The sequence below is a fragment of the Scardinius erythrophthalmus genome (assembly GCF_964197995.2).
Source record: "Scardinius erythrophthalmus genome assembly, chromosome: 5".
NCBI lineage: Eukaryota > Metazoa > Chordata > Actinopteri > Cypriniformes > Leuciscidae > Scardinius > Scardinius erythrophthalmus.
In genome coordinates, this window is record NC_138225.1 from 35,074,906 (window position 1) to 35,099,855 (window position 24,950).

The following is a 24,950-nucleotide window of genomic DNA, read 5'->3' on the forward strand; positions in this document are numbered from 1 at the left end:
ATTACACCTTCAATTGTATATACACAAGTCATATTTTCATATAGTACTGTTAGTTAGTTAGTTACTTTTTTATCCACCAATAAATGACAAAAATCTGGTTTTCATATATAAAAACATTAAATAAAGCGATAGACAACAGTATTTTATTAACTTGTATTTTTTATTGAAAGAACTGGAAATACCAATAAAAACAATAAAAAGAATATGGGTTTGATCCTGCAACAGATAAACTCATTTGACCCTTCATAAAACGTGTTGAAATAATGAGAAAAAGTAAATAATAATAATACAAATCGAGGCATATAAATGAGGAAAAGAACTGTTTTAAACTTACTGTACATATTTTTTGGATTATAATAATGTTTTCATGCGAAATTAGTGAGAACAGCACAAAGCGCAAGATTTCTTTTGTTTGCAATACTATGAGTACACCTAGTGGTCATCTTTACAAAGGACTATTTACATAAAGCACACATTGCAATTAAATGTCACGTTTATGTTCAGAATATGTGTAAATAAAGGAAAGCATAATGTTTAATCCAGACAAACACGGTTAAACCAAACACCGAGCACCAAATTATTCACAGGTTACGTAAAACAGTATGCTTATAGCTTGATGCAGTTGTAACATGTAGTGTTTAAGGCAATAATTTTCTCGAATTCACTCGAAACTTACAAAAACGTCATCAGACAGATTTCTTTAGGGCATTTAAGAGAAGTTATTCAGAAGGTAACAAAGACTCAGACATCTTGAAGAGATTTTGGTTTGTCCGTTTGGTCAAAACATTTAGGGCAACTACGACTGCTACACAGGAAATAACCATAAAATGTCAAATAATTCCAGTTCTAGATTGTATTTTCTTCATCAACGACAACGCCAACCACTTTTTTTCTACCAGGGAGCATCAGGAATGCTACAGTGCGTCTAATATGGGCAGCTCCTGTAACTATGTAAACCGAACACCACAATCAAGAAACACAAACATGCACTTATAAGCAACAAAAACCTCTGAAAGATTAAATACAATAGCTGTACAGAGCTGTAACAATGCTTTAGAAGTATAAAATATGGTATAAATGTGTTCTTTGACAAATGGCATGCTTGTTAGCCTAGTGCATGAGCTGAGATATAATATTACAGGACATCCATGGTCTAAAGCACCATTTAAATTGTGACAAAATTGGGAAAGCAAGTAAGAAAAACAATTTATAGTTTCAATGTTGCTATGGGCCACACATATAACTGTATATCTGTATGACAGTTTAGGTTTTTGGGGCATAATATTGTGGCCTTGGTTTTCCCTGTTCATTTCAAATCATTGTACAAACCTTAACTGGGAATGGCAGTCACATGCTCTACTTAGAATGGCACGATTCACTGGAAATACCCTATGCTAAATATGTCGCTCTCATCACTACCTGAGATTGAAGATGAAACCGAAAGATAGGAAACTTTAGGAATGTTGCAGACTTATTTGGAATTATCGTTTTGGCGCGGCCTTAAAAGGAAGCTATGAGGGTGCTTTAATAAATACAGAAACAAGACCTCTCATATGAGTAAATCTATTTACATGCATTTACTGGAATAACCTTGCACTGTCATTTCTCAGCTGGTTTGTTCCCACGAGTGCAACCATCATGCAACTGATAGACGGTGTAGTCCCATGGTTTCCTACCTAATCATCATTTTTATTTAATGAATAGGGACATTTACTCAAATGAAAAGTCTTGGTACCTTAGTAAAACACCCTCGTAGTGAAATACAACAACTATAGGAAACACAACAAACCTTAAGAAATATTACATTAAAAAATGCAGACAAACTCTTGAATGAAAATCAGAGATGGTTTTTGGATTTGCATAGAATTCTTCAGCTACCAAAAGAAAAGCGTAACAAGCAAGACACTTACAGGTGATGTGTGAGCCTGAGCAATGCTTTGTTTTCATACCTTCATGTTACGAGGTAAACGAGAGCCCTACATCAGTATGGGAGCAACCATAACATGATTCCTGTAACAAATCTCCATGGAAATGTATTTAAAAAGCAGCCGTTGCGCCTTTACTATACTAAAACTAAGAAAACAAATAAAAAAGACAAAACTCACTCTCTCTCTCTCTCTCTCTCTCACACACACACACAACACAGTAGCTGTAAATGGACAGTGGTGATACTGGATCATGTGTGAAGGGTTTCTAGGCTTGGAATCTCTTTGGGAAGAGCATTGGAACCACCAGGGTCCACATGTACATAAGTAAACAGAGCCAACAAGATGCCATCTTGATCCAGAACACTGACCAGCTCCCCTCCAGCAGCCTCTCGATCTTTGCGTTGTCATAACTGCAAAGAGAGAAGATCATATTAATATTAATAATACACAGTGACCTCTGGCATTCTGGTGTTCCTCATAACTGCATACTGGGCTTCAATTAGGTCACACGAATTTGATGGTAAAATTGGAGTACAAAATTACGACTCAAATAAATACAATCATCTGACTACATTCATTTAAAAAAATACAGTTATTTTGTAAAAATACAACATTACATTACAGTAAAATGTAAAAATAAATAATTTTATTAGTACAATTTCAAACTTTTATTCAAACTTATTCAAGTTTGGATTCAGATACTACTTATATATATATATACACACACAATGGCATTCAAAAGTTTGGGATTAGTATGATTTATAATGGTTTCAAAATAAGTCTCTTCTGCTCACCAAGGATGCATTTATTTCATTAAAAATAGAGGACAAAACTGCGATATTGTGAAATATTATTACATTTTAAAATAACTGTTTGAATATATTTTAAAACATGGTTTATTCCTGTGATGGCAAAGCTGCATTTTCAGCATCATTACTCCAGTCTTTTCTACCAGGAAAGTTCAAAAGAACAGCATTTATCTGAAATAGAAAGCTTTTGGAACATTCTACACTACCATTCAAAAGTTTGGGGTCAGTAAGAATTATTTTTTTTGGAAAGAAAATTAAAGAAAAGAAATGATTACTTTTATTCAGCAAGCATGCATTAAATTTATCAAAAGTGACAGTAAAGACATTTATAATGTTACAAAATATTTTATTTCAAATAAATCCTGTTCTATCATTCAAAGAATCCTAAAAAAAACTGGTTTCAACATTGATAATAATAATAATAAATATTTCTTGAGCAGCAAATAATCATATTAGAATGATTTCTGAAGGATCATGTGACACTGAAGACTGGAGAAATTATGCTTTGAAAAAAATCAACTTTGCATCACAGGAATAAATTACATTTTAATAATTATAATCAAATATTAATACAAGTTATTTTAAATTATAATATTACTGTTTGTTTTGTATTTTTTATCAAATAAATGCAACCTTGGTGAGCATAAGAGACTTCTTTTAAAAACTTACCGATACCAAACTTTTGAACGGCAGCGCATGTAGACAATAATTGAACCCAATGAACATAATTCACTTTCTAATTATTCACCCTTTCTTTGAGGAATAGAAACCTTCCTTATTAAAATAACTCAAAATAGGCTAAATGACATTAAGGGATACAAAATAAAAAAAAAGAGAGAAAAAAAAAACATTTGTATATACTTACTGAAACCAGTTGGTTACAGTCATCATGACGTAGAGGGAGCCGAGAAAGAAAACAAAATGGAAGTACCAGTAGCTGTAGACTGTACCATCTTTCTCATCATACTTCACACTCTGCCCCCCTGCGGTCTTTTCATCATCATAATCTTCTGGAAAAGATAAAATACCAGTTTTAAGAAACCTGTAGTAATTCTTCTTCACCACCTAGAGGCTCCATCTACCCTTTTTTACTGTGTAAAGCATCCAAATTAAAATTGAAAATGGGTTATTCCTAAATCTTCAAGTGATCTCGTAAATACTAAAAGAGGTGTTGGTTGAAATAAGCATCTTGCCTGTATCATCAACACAGCAGAAGCAGCAGCGGGCTCTCTGAAAAAAAAAATGAAAAAAAAAGAAGAGATGGCATGATTGATGATTTAGTTTGATGTAATGTATGAAACACAGCAGAGTGAAACAAATGTGAGCAAACGCTCACCTCATTTTCAGGCATGTCGTTCCTGTACACTTGCAAGGCTGCTGAACTCCTCTTGGTGGTGGAGATCAAACTGGAGGGAAAGAGTATTTTTATGTCAACTCAAATGGCATCAGACACATGGGGGCAGTGTTCTTTTAAAACCGTCAAATGTAAAAGCAGAACATTCCCAAGACTACAACTCGTCAAGACAGAACCAGGCGAAAATATAAGTAAATTTTTCTGCTTCAAAGCTTTGTTTGCCTCACAAAAACTGGAAATATGGCAAAAGCATTTTGACTGGAGACACCACAATGAATCACTGGGCTGATAACTAACACGTATCCCTGTGAATCACATACGTGTGTAAATATGGCTTTGGTGGAGCTAAAGAGAGAGTTTCAGCAGACATGTCTGCAGTTAATGAGAAACACATGTGCGTTCACGTCTTGACAGTTTGAGAGCCTCTAATCTTCACTCCCTTCCTACCAGACTACCTGCTTTTAAATCTAAATGAACATCTTGTCATAGCCAGATAATTACGTGTTTCTATTCCTCCTGGGTTAGTTTTTGGGATCACCCATTTAAATGACATGTTATGGGGATTTGCATACAGACTAAAAACATCTGAGCATATATAAAGGGACAGTTACATACATGCAACACAATGTCGTCTATGCATCTTTACGTCTTTCCAAATTGTATTATATAATTGTATTATATAAATATTATATATAATTGTATTATAATATATGTATTATATTATATTTTCTTCAGTGGAACACAAGGTTTGGTTTGATTATTATTATTTTTTTTTAAATTACGCTCAAGGGGGGAGATTCATTGGAAATTACATCAAGTGTTGGAATTGAAGGGTGTGGATTTTGAAATAAACTGCTGCTTCATTGTATATGTAATAAGTGATTATAATCAAGGTATTCATCAAGATTTTTCCTCTAAATGTCACATGAGTTGAATGACTTCTCTAGGCTTGTGAGATTTGACTTTGTTATAGAAGTTACCAGTGAGATTACTGAAATGTTCTTTTCATGTATTCTCTAATGTCTGTATTTGATCTGAATGCAGTAACAGTGCTTGCTCATTTAGCCCGGCTTCCAGAAATGAAATATGGAAAGATGTTTTGTTTTGTTAAGAAAGGTCTTCAACGTGTGTCAATACACACATCTGTTTTTCTAGGGTACCCTGACGACTAAGTCACAGGGGACATTGAAGTCTATAGTTTAAGGGAACCTTTCTCAGTTAAAACCTTACTTTCCAGCTTGAGAGAAAGAACGCATTATCTTAATGTTTTGAGGCGACTCTCCTGTTTATAGTTAAAGCTTGGCCAAATCCAACCTTGGAAAAGCTGTGTGTCAGTGTGTGTGTTAGTCTTCTTGGTTACATGTTAAAGGGATAGGCCTACTTCACCTCTGGAAAGATGAATGTGTATTTAAAATAGGTCATTTATGTAGTAGAAATGTGAAATTATTTTTGAATTTGGAGCTTTCTAGACTGAGAAAAGCCAGAAAATGTATTTTTGGCTCATGTGGATGAAAGACAACAACTCCCAGAATGCACTTGCTTCGCTGCCCTAGGAGGCCACTCCCAAGCCACGCCTACCGGTAAGAGAGCGCAGTTGAAAACAACAAGACTAGCTGCTAATGAGTCTCTGTGACGAGTTTGTCCAGGATTTTCGAGATCGCCCAAAATGTTCGGGATTCGGCTTTTGCGTTCTACAGTCGCCATTCATCATGTTTACTGTGGCGAGCAGGACGAGGCTGACGGCCGCGGGAGAACGGCGCGAGGCCGGTGGCGTCATTACTGAGACGCGCCGTCTCGCATCTCTCACGGACGAGCGGGAATTTTCTTAGCAATGTTAAAACGCACATCAGCCGATCAATTGTTTAGCGTTCATGTTAACACTACATTCAGATTCACATATCGGAACGAATTCAGTTAAATTGAAACAAGAGGTGTGCATGTAAACAATGAATGGCGACTGCAGAAAACAAAAGCTGAATCCCGGACATTTTGGACGATCTCGACGGCCGGACATGTCTGGGAAAAAGAGGATGGTAACCCCTACTACTCAGCTTTCTCCACAGAACATGAGCCTGCTAGCTTAGCTTCTAAAGAAAGACGGCTGACACTGTGCATTCTGTGAGTGAGATCCCTCCTCCTATGGACGGGTTGAAAACATGCGGAACAACGCCATCTACTGGCTGTAGTCTCTCGCCTCTGGCCAAAAAATCCTCCGATGACGCAAAATGACGATTTTTGCGTCATCGGAGGATTTGATATGAGGGTGGAAAGCATGGTCATTCGAAAATACTACAGGTTTTCTACTAATACAAAGCTTAATGCTAAATCCTGAAGTAACCCTTTAAGGAACCACTCGCATTATTGGAGATTGACTGAGTTGTTGTTCTGGACATGCTGGCGGCCAGCAACCCAAATCTGAGAACTGGAAGGTCACGGCGTGGCTAACTTCATGGTCCGAGTGTCAGCTAGATAATCGATGGAGATATGCTTCAGTCTATCTGTATATGTGTGGAAAATTACTATGTTTATCTATTTCTTAGCCAATGAGAATCATTCAACCTGAAGCAAGGACGTAGCTTAGACCTTGGTGAGGGGTAGAACTGCTGTGATCTTTGTAACTGTAAGCAGGGCCGGCCTACGGACGTGTGAGTCTTGAAGCCGACTTCTGCTGATGAAACTGCAAACTATCTTCAGTAAAACTTTTCTTTAATTTATTATAATTCTGACACCAGGTCTTCATTCAATCATATCTAGTTCTGAGTCTTTGACTGTAAAACCCCTTACAAAATACTAATAGTGTATGAGTCATATGCACTATAATATCTTTTATAATACTTTTATGGTGTGTTTTTTAGAATGCAGTTTAGATTAGGGCCATCACAATATCAGATTTTCAGAACATAGAAGAAAAGGTTATATAGAACCTTAAAGGAAGGGTTCGGTCAGGCGCTTCATTTATATAGAAAATTTTAGGATTTTAGGATCAGATGTGTATTATTAAAACGGTATCAATATTTATACAGTTATCACCAATAGCGGTATAGATCTTGGATAGATCTCTATTTTTGTTTCACATTTTTTAGTGAATTATTCCTTTAAGATGAGGCTGAGAAAACAAAATAGTCATTGCTCATACCAAGAATACAGTATGCAGCCGAACAGTATGACCGTTCCGATGCCCGTCACTATGTTGGCGTCGCTCTTCAGTCCCGATTTAAAGGGAAGAACGCAGACGGTGACATTGTTTCCGTCTTCCACCACCGCTGAAAGAGACAGAGCACAGGACTGATTTTAATAAGATACATTACTGCAACCTCTGTGTACTGTCCACACCACAGACCACTGAGAGACACACCCAGGACAGAGTGAGAGACTGTGTTTGAGTGTGAAAGCGAGAGTATTTTTACTCACTTTCGATGGGTTTGCTGGCGAGCGCTGAGAAGGTGAGGTACATGACGTAGACGGTGATGATCGCGGGCTGCAACAGGCCTGAGGTGGGCTGGACTGTGTGGAGAACCGAGCAAAACATCAGATTTATTGGTAAATAGCAGCACATACAGATTTGTACTGTCTGTTTGAGTGTTTATGCTTATTCACACATCATGGTTTTGGGGTTGGTAAGATTTTATAATGTGTTTGAAAGAAGATTATGTTCACCAAGGCTGCATTTATTTGATCAAAAATACTGTAAAAACAGTAAATATTATTCAAATTGAAAATAACTTTTCTATTTTAATATATTTATTTATTCCTGTAATGACAAAGCTATATACTGCATACAGAAACATTTATTATTATTATCAATGTTGAAAAAATTTGTGCTGCTTCATGTTTTTGTGGAAATACATCATTGCTGAACAAAACTATTACTTTGGTTTTAAATTTTGAATCCACAAGATATACTGATAGAGTATATTTAATTAGTCATGCTTATTTCCTCTATTTTAACATTTAGTTCACCTTTGCTCAGTGTTAATGTAATCTTTAACAAATCACAATATATGAATATACAATATCCTCTCCATTTTCATACTGTACATTATAATGATGTGATGTCCATAATCACTTTTAGCATTTAAAACGGTTGATTTTAGTTTTAAGTTTCATTTTTAATTTAGACAAAGTATGATATACTTTTAATAATGGCCATTTATTGGTTATTGGCCATAGCATAAAATAAATGAATAAATATAAGCTTGTCAGTTTCAGCCAGAATTTCTCTACTTAGGATGGTATTTGTATTTGTTACCAAAGATATTCATTTAGACTTGGCTCAGTTTGTAAAAACAAACAGCAAATGCTTTTATAATAATACAATCACAAGTTTAGCAGGCAACACCATGAATAAATGTTTAGATTATGAATGGTTACAAATGTTAACCATTACACTTATTAAGCATCACATGTTTTTTAATGACTGATGTGAAAGAATAGCTTACCGACCCTGTTTGAGCATGTAATGTCTTAACATGGAGCTAAGCTCTGCAAACTTCATCCACAATCTGTGGTAACTGATAAAATGTCACAAATGCAATAAAAAAATACCAACCTTAAACAACATTTTACTTAAAGCAAGATAACCATATTCATCCGCAGTCACGCAGAGCCAAAGCACAACCAAAACAAAGTTGCGAGAGGGCCAAAAGTTACAAAGTGCATCTTTAAATTACTTGCTTACTCAGTTTCACCTTCTTTAACGTTGGTCTGTTTAGTGAGAATCCATGATAACTGATTGTATAAAACTCTCCGGCTTGCACACACATGGGAAAAGCTCCAGGCACTATGAATAAACTTGTTTGCCTGACATCAAACAAACATCTGCTTTTTAGTACAAAAAGTAGGTCACTGAAGCCCAAGCATCTTGGTAAACTCACAGGTCTGAATGCAGGGCGAGATGGCCAGCAGGGACACGATGAAGCACAGGCCACAGTTGATTCCCAGGAAGAGCCTGTTGAGGAAGCAGGCCTCTGGGTGCGTGTAGAACCTGATCATGAACACCATGGCTCCCACTGCCATGGAGAACAGCACCAGTGTGACAAAAGCCAGTGCTGCATACCACATTTTATTATATTTGGCTCCTGAGCTCCTGTGGAGGGACACATTAGAGACGGTTCAAAGGAATGCTCAAAGGTTCAAAATATATAATATTATATATAATATAATAAAGGTATTTTAAGGTGTCATTGTTACAGTGTAATTATATATTTAAGTACTGAGTAATATTAAGTAACTACATGTACTTAATATAGGGATAGGGTAGGATTAGGTTTTGGTTGAGGGTTAGTTGCATGTAATTATGCATAATTTATAGTTATTACTATAGTAACTACATGTAACATACAGTATGTAACAATGACACGGTAAAATAAAGTGTTACCAAATAAAGTGTAACCCACTTTTTAAGGTGTCTCTGTTTCAGTGTAATTATATATTTAAGTACTGAGTAATACTAATTAACAACATTTACTTACTATAAGGTTTGGGTTAAGAATAGGGTTTGGTTTAGGGTTAGTTGCATGTAATAATTATGCATAATGTACTATTACTACAATAAGTACGTGTAACATATGAAACAAAAAAGTACTTAAAATGGAGGTACAAGGAGGTAATAAACATTAAAATAAACAACATTATAAATCTTAAAAGTCTCTAAACATGTTAACATTAGACAAGTGTGTTAGAATTGCATAATGTCTGTTATATGAAGAGTAGATAAGAGTAGATAATTCTGCGCGTGATCTACTGACGACGACGACGCGCAAATTAAAGAACACAGATGCAGCTGGGTCGTTTCCATAATGTCCAACGTTAATTCCTTTCATGAGACAAAAGCTCTTCACTGTAGACATTCCTTCAGATCTAGATCTCAAATCCAGGTAGGGGTAGGCATTACTCCAGTCTTCAGTGTCACATGACATTTGAATTTGATTTTATGACTTTTATACATTGTACTTAATGTCTTTACTGTCAATTTTGATCAATTTATTATATCCTTGCTGAATAAAAGTATTAATTACTAAAATCTTACTGTATATTGCTACTAAATATCTTCAACAAAGAGAATTTGTCCACTTAACCAGGTGGTTCGTGGGTGTGCCATCTGAGGCTGAGTCTAAGGTGGACCAGTGAGCAACTAGAGATCATGATGTTCTTCTCACTAATGGCCTGTTAACTGTTGTGTTCCTTCAGCTGGTAAACCAAGATTGCCCAAAGAGACTTTTACTGAAATTCATCAACTTTAAGTCACTTTGGATAAAGAGACACTGTTAAATGACAAGTTATTCTCAGCGGTAGAATGCTTTTATCATAAATGTACCATATCCGTGCATGATAACTATGATTGAGTGAGCAGTGAAGATACGTGAAGGTGTGGGGTGAGGGAATGTTTCAGTAATTCACATAAGAAGTGTTGACAGCAGTGACTTCCATCTGCTGGGCAGCCCTCCAGCGTCTGCTTCATTTCAACATCTCCATGAGGAAATACTGCATCTGTCTCTTACATATATTCACATATAAAGATTGTATTACATAATTTCTGCAGACTAAATGACAGCTTAAAAGACAGCTTTTCTGAATTTTCACAACCTAAAATTAAAATAATGGTGGTAAAATATTATTTTATTACAAAAAGTATACACTACTGTTTGGGGTCAGTAAGATTTGTGTAAATAAATGAAAGAAATATGAAAATGATCAAAAGTGACAGTAAAGACATTTATTATATTGCATATTTCATAAAAATACAGTTCTTTTAAATAGTATATATTTAAAGATACTGTTCTTTTAAACGTTCTGTTCATTAAAGAATCCTGATAATGTGATAGACCCTATCTTATCATATTATATGAAGAAACGTTTCTTCAAATGTGTATATATATGAAGAAACAAATACAGTATGTAGAAATTATGAAAAAAATAGGGGAAGTTTTAGTGCACACTTCTTATGTTATACAAAATAAGAAATACAATTCATATATGAAATCATATGAAAGATAGGGTCAAACGTTTTTTAATGTTTTTGAAATAAGTCTCCTATGCTCATCAAGGCTGCATTTATTTGATCAAAAATACAGAAAAAAACTAATATTGTGATATATTATTACAATTTAAAATAATAGTTTTCTATTTTAATATACTTTAATATATATATAAAAAAAATATCAGCCATTACTTCCAAATTACAGCCATGTCTTCAGTGTCACCCGATCCTTCAGAAATCATATGTATAATACATACAGTATATATATATATATATATAAACCCGACTAAATCTAACTTTAAAGACTTTTTTTGTTTTCAGAATAATTGTTTTAATACTATTATATATACAGTATATATATATATATATATATATATATATATATATATATAAATTATCATTTTTATCTACATTTGAATCATAAATGTCCCCAAAGGGTGGTTTTGTCAAATTAAAGTTACTTCTTGGGACATATTTGACGTATTACAAAATTCCCTGTGACAGTCTGGGAGTGTTTCTGCCCTTTTGTGCTGAGGCTTCGATTTGTTGAGCAGAGAGGAAACTATGATGCACATTGAGCTCTACCATGGGTTTCCTGTCACAGACTGGAGAGCAGCCAAGGACCTACTTATTCTCTTTCTCCTCCCTATAATGTCAACAGCAAAACACAAGGCCATACTCTACCGCCACAACACACATTATTTATGAACACACCCAGAGAGCTCTGCTTTAAAAAAAAAAACGTGACTGTCTCAAAGTTGAAATGTTTTCATGTCTTGAAAACTTCCACTGAAACAAAACGCTCTGGTTCTTGGAATGAGAACTCTAAGCAATGCTTTAACTGTTACTGGTATGAAACCTGCTCTGCTTGTTGTTGAAACTGGAAGTTGTGGGAGTGAATCAGCACACCAAATGCCCCAACCATCCATGTGATTTGTACTTTGTCCTCCACAGTGCCAGTGACTAAAATAAGAAGCAAGTAGAGTAAAACTTTCCCCAAATCTTTCAACCTGGTGTTAAAAGGTCCCCATTTGCTATAGCAGCACAATGTTAGGACCACCCTGACTGGCAACTATGCAACCTATCTGACAGTGGAAATAACGCCATCAGATTACACTATAGTCTCCATTCCCAGACCTAATGATTTCCAGTTGCAGGGATTCAAATTACATACCAAAAGAAACAGTTGGATACGATGATGGAAAGTACTGGAGCCTAATAAGTTTTCCACTTGGTGAATGAAAAGAGCAAAAGAAAGGAAAAACAGAGTTATTTGGACCTTCTAAACGTCGGCTCACCAGTTTTGATTCCATCTGTGGGCAAACTGGACGAGAAGCATCAACTGGATGATGAGGAAGAGAAAACCTCCAGCGGCCCCCACATAACGCCAGACTGAGAGAGAGAGAGAGAGAGAGAGAGAGAGAGAGAGAGAGAGAGAGAGAGAGAGAGAGAGAGAGAGAGAGAGAGAGAGAGAGAGAGATGAGTCAAAGGTCTTTCCCTCTGGCTGATACTGTATGACAAAACAAACAATGCTTTCTGCTAAACGCCAGGTACTAAAAACACATCAGGAAGCACGAATCATTTAACGAGACACCAAACAGCGATAATCGTTTGGACTTGAGCTAATAAACAGTAAAAGCATACATTATCTTCTCTTTCACACTGACCTTTGAGATAACATGTTATGCAATAAAAAAAAAGTAACAAGCAATTTAAGGTAATAGTTTATAATATAATGCAATATTTTAAAGGGTTGTTTTTAAAGGTACAAAGTAAATTTATGAAAATCATTCAGTGCCATGGTATTATCATCTGTACCATCTGATTACAATAATATGTTACTGTCTCAGTATGTTTATTAAAGGATTTGAGATATACGTCCATTAAATAAAGTGTGCTAATTCAAGGATATCACTAAAATGATAACATCTGTTCTCTTAATATGATTTGCATAATAGGGTTTAAACTCAAGATGTTCTTGTGTCACATCCTCTAAAATTCCTTCAATAAAATGTTCCAATAAAATCTAACAAGCCTCTTTAGGGTGTGCACGGAAACAATAGCAGCACATGTTATAAAAAAAGAATGTGTATATGAAAACAGATCAGACTAAACCTTCTAGAAACGTGTCTTGATTTGGGAGAAAGAATCCGCCAGCACAGCAGGCCAGCAAAGCCACAAACTTAAAGAACCAGAACCTACAAAGAAACAGGAGAAACTGTTACAGGCTTAAGACATAATATGCTGAATGAAGGGAAAATATTTATAAGGTTTGAAAACAATATTAAGTGTGATATTATTCAGAAAACATGTCTAAAAAATAAAATACTTGTACTAAAGCTTGAAATAAATAATTAAAATGATCTAGAAAATAATATCTATAATCCAAAATAATTGGTAAAAATTCAGCTTTACCATCACAGAAATAAATTACATTTTAAAATGCATTAAAATAGAAGACTGTTATTTTATCCATAATAATATTTCGCAATATGACTGTTACTGTATTTTTGACCAAATAAATGCAGCCTTACTGGGCATAAGAGACCTCTTTAAAACAAAATGTTAATGTTTGAACAGTAGTGTACATAGACACTAATTATATGTCTTGAAAATGATACTTTTCCTACAGTGTCTTTCTGGGATTTTGAATCTTTCCATCTAGTATAAGATTTCCTGTTTACCCTTGTTAGTATGTCATCATAGGGTGGTTTCAGGAAGATCTAAATGAGGTTTTTATTAAGGGATTTGTGCCTGTTTTTTCTAAAGGCTTGCATGAATGTGCAGAGCAGAATGGAGCTGGTTAAAACACTGAGTTCAGCCATATACTTCCTCACCCTGCATTTGCATACAACACAAAGATCTGATTATTGCAACATGAAGTGCTCTCATGTGGGGCCAAACCATCCCATTCATAGGGGTAAAGCTCGTCTCTGAGCGCCATTTCCTCTGGACAGAGTTTTAGATTAATACCTCTATTCAGGGCTTTGGTTGTGGGGGAATAATGGAGCAATAGGAGTAGAGTACAGATGGAGGCAGAAGGCCAAACAATACACACGGTGGTCCCTATAGCTCCCGTGAACCTGGGCCGAGAGGGGCCACGGAGCAAAGCAGAGGAGGAACAAGCACTGTTTCCAGTGTAAATACCACTTCAAAAGTGTCTGGGTGGACCGCTTACCCATTGTGAACAGCTGCCCGGCATCCTGTGCTGGTTCGCACACGAATGGTGAACATAGAGAAGAAGAAGAAAAAGCAAGCCATGCCGAAACAGACTTTATATACGGCCGAATAGCCCACTAGGGTACTGCAGTTCTCCCCCGCATTGAGCCGATGACACATTTCTGTGTAGAAAGGAATCTGAGAAAAGCACAAAACAATACAGGGATAAAATTACATTTTGAGCAACAGAATAGATGCAGTCGCCTCAGGGCAAGGCTAAAGTTAAACAGAATCCGATCTGTGTACACACCCATACACACTGGAAGTCGAAAGATCAACTTATATACACACCCTAAATACTAAAAGAAATAATGTTTTCAATCAAAGACTGATTATGTTTTTAATACTAGAATTTTTTTTTTAATAACAAGACAAACAAAGAAAAAATATTTCTGTTCAAATGTTTTTTTTTAAGCAAGGATGCATTAAATGGATCAAAAGTGATAGTAAAACATTTATAATGGTACAAAATATTTCTATTTCAAATAAATGCTGTTCTTCCAAACTTTCTATTCAAAGAATTCTGAAAACAGTTATCACAGTTTCAGCTTTACCATCACAAGAATAAATTACATTTTAAAATATATATTTAAAAATATATAACACACACATACATACATACATACTTATACATATATATACACACACACACACACACACACGCATATATATATATATATATATATATTCTTTTTTCTTTTCTTTTCTTTTTTCAGTTTGGATTCACTTTAATTATATATGTTTCACAATATTAATGTTTTTATTTTTAATTAAATAAATGCAGCATTGGTGAGAATTAGAGACTTTCTAAACATTTTTAAAAATCTTACTGATATAATATTCAAATTCATACTCCAAAGTACTTAAAACTATAGTATTGCTATTGTACATGTCCAAAAACATGGAATTACCATGTTTTTTTTTTTTTCTGTAAGTGTATTAACTTCTCAGAGACCAGCTAAGACGTCAGTCAAATTCGAACCAGTATTTATGCTTCTCTTTTGTGGTTTTGAAGAGAAAGCTGGCACAAACTACAGGCACAAACTACAGGCACTGGTCAATTCCTAAAATATATTTAGGTTCCCAACAGTCTACAGTTTGTAGACCTGTTATAATGCTGGATTGCACTGCTATTATTATAACATGGACCATCATATAATATAAGGTTGTTAAGGTGTTCCTCAGTCAGCAATGCACCATCTCCTATCCCATTTGCTCTGTCCGTGTGTTGTAACCACGAAAGACCACCAGGGGGGGATTTTATGTGCTCTTAAATTTGAAACTACTATTTGTGAAAAATCTTCAACAGCTGTAAATCTTTTTGTGTCTTGGCACCTCAGTGGCCGTTCTTTTGTGCCTCACTGAGAGGCAGCGTTTTTTATAACTGCACTGGTCTTTTTTAGTGTCTGGGTTTTTTATACTCATGGCATTTACTCAGTAAGCACTCATTGTGGTGCTGAGAACAAAAAGAGAGCTTGAGCTCATGTTACACACTCAGCCTTTAAGTGCATTTCAACAGCTTTCAGTTACCTTTTTTTGGATAGTTACAGAATAATCAAAATGCAGAAAGAGTTAAGCTGTGTTTGTTAGATGTTATGATGGAGCACTGATACTCAGTCTTACATTCCTTTCATGCTTTGAAGCAGAAGAGTCATGTAGCTCTCCTTTGTGTTTGTTTGAATTGCATGGGCCTGCCTGCAAATAAACCCTTGATCCCTCTATTGACCTTTTCTTTACTGAATTAATGAATAAATGTGCATATCTGTTGTCCCTACAAATGCTGTAAATGTCCCCTAAGGTTTTAAAAAGATCTACCCAGGTAGTAGAGGACATAATGTTCTTCTATTAGTAAAGTAAGCATTTATTTATCTAGCAAGAAAATCGAAATAGAAGAAATAGAAAAAAGAAATAGACTTCAGAAACAGCTATGATGGTGTCCTAGTGGTTAGAAGTCTAACACAAAAGTCTGAATCCAGATTTACTTTGTGTTTTTTTATTGTTATTTAATTGGCATCTTTATAGAACAGCAATGACACTGCTCTAAGTTTCACAAACCACAGTTTTACTTCCTCATTTTAAGACAGATATCAGTGAAAAAGATCATCTGAGTTGAGTAGGTCAGAGTCAGCTGTTGATTCAGTATCTGTTCTTATGAATTCAGACTGATTCAAACCAGTAAATCCACAATGGTGTGAAAGAAATTTTTTTTTAAAGGCTCATAACAGCAGTGTTATTACCAATAAGTAAAACTAAAATTTGAAATTCTGTTACTGAAATAAAATTAGGGATGCTCATAATTAACTGGTTAACCGACACTAAGAATTTTAACCGATTAATACTATCAGTTAAACGGTTTAAAAAGTCATTTTTAAAGATATGTTAAAATGTTTGCTGCAAGGTTAAAAATACACCACACAAATAAAATTGTGTTTTTGAGAGAAGAAAAAACAGATAAGTCGCATATAAGTCTGGGAATCATTTGCAAATAATGTAAAATACCGTTAAATAAAACTATAAACATAGCTATAGGCTATTTTAGTTCCCCTCCACAACAAATCCTATAAATTTAACAGTATTCAGAACAGAACATGGATGAAAAACTAAAAAAAAGTAGCTATATAAACGTCAAGCAAACACAAATTAATTTAAAGTGAAACAGAAACCGATGTTGGGCTAACGTAGCCTATACCTCCCTCATTCGGCACAAATCCAAATGTTTCCATATTCGTAATGTACTTTAATGTTAAACTATTATTTAGTATACAGTATATAAACATAACACAACATAGAAGTAATTTGCTTTTGAATCTGACTCCACTCAGATGTTTCTACAACAAGACATGTTTATGCCATTAAATTCGAACCGCAAACTGATATAATTTCAGTAATAAAACTCATTGCATCGTTTGAGCAAGAAAATTACATGTCAAACCCACACGGACTCTACGGCCACACACCTCCACTGAAAATACCGCAGATTAGAAACAAGTTAGAAACATCCCTGGCCCTATTGTGTGTTCACTTTTTAATGTTGTGGTTTTTAAGTAACTTGACAATTATTTTAGTTAGTTACCAACAAGAGCGCAGCACTCTCACCTCAGATTTACACATTTAAACCCATTTTACACTATTCTGCAGATTTTACCCCCGAAACAGCCCACAAAATATGAATGAAGTACACCAAACCAGTAGGTTTATACTGTATGACTTGCCACCCACTGCTGCTGACCTGAGACCAGATTTAATGGTCTTTATATATGAGGGAACCTGATACTAAAAAATGCAAACTTAGAAGCTCCGAACAAAGACTCACATGTTCTCGCATTGCCGTCTCCACAGTGGGGGACATCATGATGACACAGGTCACCGTGACCAGCATGAAGAAGAGGGCGTACATGAAGCGTGTCGAGGTGGACTGTTTGATCTTGGGACAGCAGCCGCAGCACAGGGAGCAGGCGGCCGATCCACAGCAGCAGGCCAGCTGCAGAAAAACATCAGAAGAGTGAGCGGGACACATGCAGGTGCTTAATAACAACCCTTCACAAACCATTACAATGATTTACAATTAAACAATGGATTTTAAAGCACATTTGCACATTTAAAAGTATAAAAAAGGCAGTGTTACTGTAAACCAATGACAAAGACAAAACAATCTTTTTAAGATAAAGAACCAATGTAATGTTAAACTGAGGAAAAGCATTGGAAGGGACTCTGAACATCTTATTGGCCGGTTTCCCCTTTAGCAGCACGGATGCCTCATTCCTATTGGCTGTAAGGAATAGTAGAGCTGGGCTGTTGTTACTATGAAGCAGCTTAAATCACATGACGCAAGATACAGACATAACATGAGGCTCTGAGATCAGAGTGAGAGGATGCAGTATCAACAAACGTCCCTGGAAATCGCTTAATCTCTTCATTTACAGTTTGCAGACAAGATCATGCAAGCAGAGAAAGAGAGGATAGAGGATAATATGACATGCTTTTTATGTTTATGTTATAAATGCATAAAATGTATTAAAAAAAGGTCTTAAAGTATATATATATAATATTACTAAAATAGCTTCAATCATTTGGTGCTTTTCACAACATTACCATCATTTCACAAATTATTTATATTATAATGTTTAAAATAATAACTTTAATATAATTAGGGATGCACCGATATAAACATTTTGGCCGATACCGATAATTCTTTATATTTGAAAGCCGATAACCGATATATTGTCAGATAAATCTAAATTTTTATTTTTGAGAGCCTGATTACAAAAACACTAATTACACTTAAATTACACTTATCTCACCATTAAAAGCCATGTACCAAAATGTTCTCATATAATTTTATGTAACCTATTTAAAAGACTTGCGGTTCACATGTTGCACTTAACTGTATTTTAAAAAAGTGATTTCAATCATACTTCAAGCAATTAAAAACCATCATGGCAACCAGTGCGCATCTGAAGTGTCTCAGCTAAAGTAAATAATCCATTATTTATCGGCTTTAATATATCAGCCAAATTTTCTAATCGGGCCGATAATGAGAATATTAAAAATGAACATAGGCCTATATCAGCCGATACCGATATGGTGGCCGATATATCGTGCATCCCTAAATATAATATAATGTAAATGTAATATAGGTATTTTTATTTAGGTTTCTAGATCATACCATGTATATGACTTATTCTGTTTCTATTCTCCTATGGTTATTTTAATAATAATTATAATATTATTTGATGTTACTTATTTTATAAAGTACAAAATCATCAACCCATAAGTGAGGTTTTTTTATTAAAAATGTTTTATTGCATGATTTGTCAATATAAAAGAAATCATTCATATTTTATTTGGTGTTATCCAAAAACACACACTAATTTAATTTATTTACTTATTTGACAGTAAACGGCACATCATGTTAACTATGTGACGACACAGACAGTAGGAAGGAATCACAGCAAAGGCAGGCACACTATCTCCAAAAATCAGACACATCCCCCTCTCCAGACAGTAGGTGGTCAGCACGTACGACCCCGACCAATGACAGACCCATTTCTCCACAGCACCGCGGAGTCCCACTCATTGGTCAACACCGGTCGAGTGGTGGGACAGCACTCTACATCCTCTCGCAAACAAACCATCCCCCACATCTCCTGCCCCGGAGACAGTTCTCAACCCCCTACAAAGAGCCCTTCTCTTACCCTCTCCCGCAACCAGCAGGGGTCTGGGTGAAAGGTGACAGACTACTGGTAAGGACAATAACCTATGGACATTGTTTTCCTAACAATTCGAGCTGCGAATTTCTCAAGCTCCACAGAAGTGTGTGGAGGACCTTTATGAAACCGCATCCAAAAGTTGGAAGAACGTTGTGTTGTAGCAAACAGATTCTAGGTTTGTTTGTAGTCCCGCTGTGTTTACACCCTGCAGAAAAGCTGACCATAAAATAAAGATGTAAATCTATTAGAGAACTGCTGGCTGCTAAAAACAGTTACTTTTACTTCCTCGCAGTCAAACATGTGCAATGAGTTTGGAGTCTACAAAGACAGTAGTATGATTTGTGGGAAAAAAGCTAACTCAAGCACTGGCTAGATTAGGGCCCTATAATTTCCAAGGTGTGGAAAACATGGATCAAATTGCAGAAAAATGGAATTATCTCACACAGAATTTCCCATTTTGAAAAAATGTGAAAAAAGGGTGTGTTCACACTTGTAGTTCGGTTGGCTTGGTTCATTTGGTCTGGACCAACAAAAAAAAAAAAAAAAACAACATTTAGTCCTTTAGTAATTTAGTCCTGGTCCTCTTAGTGTTCAGATTGGCATTATTATCACCAAACCTAAAGGCATAGGGATACATAGGGGTGGCTGCCGAGAGCTCCTGAAGAAAAAGATAAAAAAGAAGTATACTGCGTGGGAATGATGTCAGCTTGTGTGATGTGTTGCCTATTTTGAGACGGAACTTACTGAACATCCAAAACTATGCTGTGTGCTGGGCTAAATGTGCTCGTTGTACGTGAGTAGCCTGAGAATTCGTGAAGAGCTTATAAAATGTGTCAGGAATCCCTGTTGTCAAATAAAATGATGAGCACAGAAGAACCATGTCCCCGTTTGGAAAAATTCCAATTGATTAGAATTTTTTTAACTCTATCCGCCATTCCGGCAATCCATGTTTTCGCTGTTATACAGTAGGGAGCGCTGTTATGCATATTCTGAAAGAGTACAGAATCTCCATATTAAAGCACAGGCAAAAAAAAAGCAGATGTAATTACCCATTACCTAATGTAATTTAGAATTTTTTTTTATCAAACAGAGTTTTTTTTGCTAACTTTTAATAGGAAATTAAATTTATTAATCATTATTATTAATTTTTTTTGTCTTAAAGTATTGCGATAGTATCGTGAATTGTTTCAAACCTTTGAGTGTATAATTATACCGTTACTTGTCAGCCAAACAAATAATCGAACACAGTTTAAAGTGATCTTTGGTGGATGTTGCAAATGGCCAAGAACATTAAGACACATTATTTCACTGAGCTCAAGTACTATCATGTCGAAACTCAGAGGACAATTAATCTATAGTCTCCATGTCATGAATAGCTGCTTTGTGGGTCTGTTAGCCAGGCAATTGTACAGCTGAGGCAAAAATGTATTACTTCACTGTTTGAAGTGTACACAAAAAAGTGCTCTTTTTTCCCGTGTGAAGAGTACCCATAGTAACACTGAAGAGTCAAACCTTCCCAACTAGAATCACATGGCACAACGTTGATGGATGGATGCCGATTGCTTGACAGCTTTTTCAATTGCAAATACAGAGTAACCCAAAGGCTCATGGGACAAGAGTAAACACCCTCTAAGATGGTAATGGAGGGAGAGCGATAGAGATGCATAAAGGCAGTATGGAAGGGTGAGAATGTCTCACTGCTACCCAAAAAGTCAACACAGTCCTGCCACAAATGGCACCTTTCAGTTCACTAGAAGAAGAAAAAAGATCACTAACTGAGATTTGAGGAACGTGTGGAAATCCACATAAATTGTTCCTATAGTATAATGCACATTTTGTTTTGGCCTATTATGGTGATGGTTCATGTGATTGGTGTTATTTCATGGCTTTTCATCAGCAAAGACCAAAAGCGCACTGGAGACGCTACACAGTCATTGGACTTCTCATGAGGGAGTTCAGACAAATCAGATCTTACAAAGTTTTCATGTGGGAGTTCAGACTAATCAGATCTTACAAGTTCATGTGGGAGTTCAGACAAATCAGATCTTACAAAGTTATGTCAAGGCCTGATCAAGAACAGTGTGCCACTCAATTAATTACAAACAGAAAACGAGATAATGACCCTTCCAGTGCAAAGCTGCACCAGTACTGTCTAAAGCCATGAATGTTTACACAGCACAATATTACTGGGCAATAAAATCAGCTTTTTTATAAAGAATGCATCATTACGACTGATTCATAGGACAGTCATCCATGACTCAAACCCAGGCATCTGAAGGAGAAATCAGTTAGATTTACACAACATTTCCCAGCAGGACAAGACAAAAAGACAAATTCGAAAGACAAAAACCTTTTCAAACGCTTGAACACAACAAAATGCCACAAAACGTCATGATATTCTGCTTCACATCTTGACATCAGATTTCTTCAAACTGTTGCTAGATGTCTCAAAGATACTTCACCCAAAAATTCTCTTATTCCCTCCCAGATTTACAAAGCTGAACACAAACCAATATTTTTAGAAAAATAATCCATCTCTGTCCACTTTCAACCACTTCAAGAGATAGTCGAAAAGACATTCGACCGGACTGCTTTCACCGTGTAAACGCTCATGTGGTCAAATGCGTTCGAATCGCCACAAACGATTGCTTTCTCTCCGCCTGACCGACTGTGTAAACATTATGGGAAGAGCGCTAGCCGGACGGGATTTAATCTTTGTCGGCTGAAGACCCAAGTTTGGTTTGAATATGAAAAACATACCAAGCACAATGTTCTCTCACCATTCCTGATTTCTAACACACATTTCGGCGTGGTCTTGCGGCTGTCAGAGCAGAAACGTAAGCTGCTGCTCTTCGTATTGTTCTGTTTTCTGCGGTCGTGTTCATATGTAAATTGTACAAGCTTATTTTGTCTCCTTTGTCTAAGTCTCCTTTGTCTAAGCTTAATAAGACCAAGCTTAAGCTTATTTTGTCCATAATCGAAAGGTCTAAAAAAGCATAGGCCCTCCCCTCAATGAAATCAGGACAGAAGTGGTTGAAAGTGGACAAAAGCAACGGATTAAAACACCAGGTAATAGACAGTAGTAATCTCACTTTGTGTGGTTTTATCATAATGTTATTGTACGTTGGTGTGGACACTAGTTATTCGTTAGTGCTACCAACAAAAGAAGTGTAAAATAATTTTGAAAAGGTACCATGAAACTGACAAGTAAATAGTGTACAGTGGAAGTACAAGTTGACCAAAAACTCACAACACAATGAAATGAACAGAAATGAAGCAATGCTCTCCTGATCTTATGAGAATTACAGTATTAACTGACAGTTCACCCAAAAATTTGCTTTTTGTCATAAGTTAGGCCTACTCATTCTAATGTTGTTCCAAATATGTATGACTGGCTTTCTTTTTTGTTTATTACAGTGAAAAAGTCAGTAGGCCCCAATTATGTTTTGGACCCCATTCACTTTCATTGTATTGACAAAAACAGTAGAAAAAAAAACGCACTCTTCAAAATGGATTTTTATGGGTTCCGAACAAAGTCAGTCATACACGTTTGGAACAACATGAGGATGAGTAAATAATGACATTATTGCGTGAACTATCGCTTTAAGTTATGGACAACACAGCTAAATTATACTGTCCAACCTGTGTGTGTGTTATGCCACTTTAATTGCTTTGATATATTGACAGTATCATGATTTCAACCATTTAACTGAATGCATTGAATTTGGTGTTGTCTTGTGAGGTTGTTTAATGCTCATTTGAATACGGAATCTACAAATGTTAATAAACGCTGCTGTTGTCGTTGCCATAAAGAGGGAATACATTAGTGTCAAAGTTGGATCAACAGTTAAACTAAGCGGGTTATCTAATGATAGCAATTAGTTAACAAACACTGAGACTACGCGATGCCAATCCCCCCCCGACTCCACACATTTGTGGGGCCACTGGCTCCTGACAAGCTTAGCACTAATGAGACAACACTATTGATGCTGAACACTGACTGCAAGCTCTCTCTTTTTACTGCTAATCTTATGCAAACAAGCAGCCACATGGATCCAACCAGGAAATGAAAAGACCACCCGCGGACGCCACCACCGTACAAAGGGGCTACAAGAGCCTCAGAGAAATTAGTACACTGAGAATGTGAAGTAGACAATTACATTATCAGTATCGCTCATTTTCCATATCTAGACCTGAAGGGCTTCCTGGTGGAGTGTCCTCCAATACCATCTGTTTTATTTAGGTTCATTTGATCAAATTTCATTTACAAATGTGGCTCGTTTGAAAACAAGGACAGACAGGGAGTCAGGGACATATTTGTTCTGACCAGAATGTTAAATGAGGACAAAAGGAGCATGAAACATGACCAATCATAGTGATGGCATAATTTCCAGACCGTTAGAAAAAGTCATGATACATTTCTGGTTGGATAACACTGACACCGCAGTTGATGGAAACATACTATCTTATAAAGTCAGAGGAAACCATCACCCTGCTGATAAAACTTAAATCAGCCTAAGATGGTTTGCTAGTTTTATGTGGGTTGTGCTGGTCTTTCAGACAAGCCAAACTGGCGTTTAGCTGAAAAATGACACAAAACCATCTAAAACCAGGCAACAGACCAGTTCGACCAGGCTGGGAGACCATCAAAGCGTCTTAGGCTGGTTTAAGCATTTTCCCATCAACAGCATCTTCACAGTCGGGTTTGAAATAAAGAAATAATTGGTTCTAAAATAAGGAGTTTATGAAAATATGTTTTATATCCATGCAAAAAGTATGCAATGCAAATTTGCTACCGAGAACACATGACCGTTAACTGATACACAGAACAAACAAGGATGACACTAAAAAGCTGCTTGTGTAGCCTATTTGAAACTGACATACTTATTAACAAATACAACAATCAAACATTTTAAAAGAACGGAACTTTTATTATTAAACTTTTTCTAAAGCATATGTGTAACGTTACATCAGCATCAAATGCTATAGAAAATAATTGAAATAGGCGAAACCGAGTGTTCCGCGCGGTTCACGAGTCACGACGGTGATGTTTCTACATGATGTACAGTAAATTCATCACTCACCTGAGACACACAACACGCGGTACACATGCTGACAGCGAGGCAAATCCTCCTTTACCCACACTAATCCAGTTCAAATGTTTTGCTCGTGAGATACGCGACCGTCGTTCGTGTCTGCTGTGCTCTCGCGCTCCCGCGATCAGTCCTGAATGCACGCGCGCCGCTGCTCACAATAGACTGTGTGGCGTGTGTGCGAGCATGAGCTGTCCGAGACCAGTGCGGAAGTCTGCGAGATGATGACCGAGATTAATCCGAAATCACAGATGCGTGTTTGGTTACATTGGTGCTTTGTTGTTTAAACCAATTTAGTATTGATATTGCATCCAAATCAAATATTGTCCTCACTGTATATCACTTCCGCTATCGTCAT

At 36.1% G+C, this 24,950-nt stretch overlaps 1 protein-coding gene across 1 annotated transcript; it reads right to left on the reverse strand.

Moving 5' to 3' along the window:
- Positions 1-148: 148 nt before the first annotated feature.
- serinc5 (serine incorporator 5) lies at positions 149-24,950 on the reverse strand. Its single transcript, XM_081366971.1, has 12 exons — positions 24,584-24,950; positions 17,603-17,770; positions 14,249-14,427; positions 13,186-13,268; positions 12,369-12,462; positions 8,966-9,177; positions 7,503-7,595; positions 7,228-7,354; positions 4,074-4,143; positions 3,931-3,967; positions 3,603-3,747; positions 149-2,338 (listed from the first exon to the last, which is right to left on the reverse strand). Exons 1-12 carry the CDS (start codon positions 24,608-24,610, stop codon positions 2,194-2,196), a joined length of 1,380 nt encoding a protein of 459 aa, XP_081223097.1. The 5' UTR covers positions 24,611-24,950; the 3' UTR covers positions 149-2,193.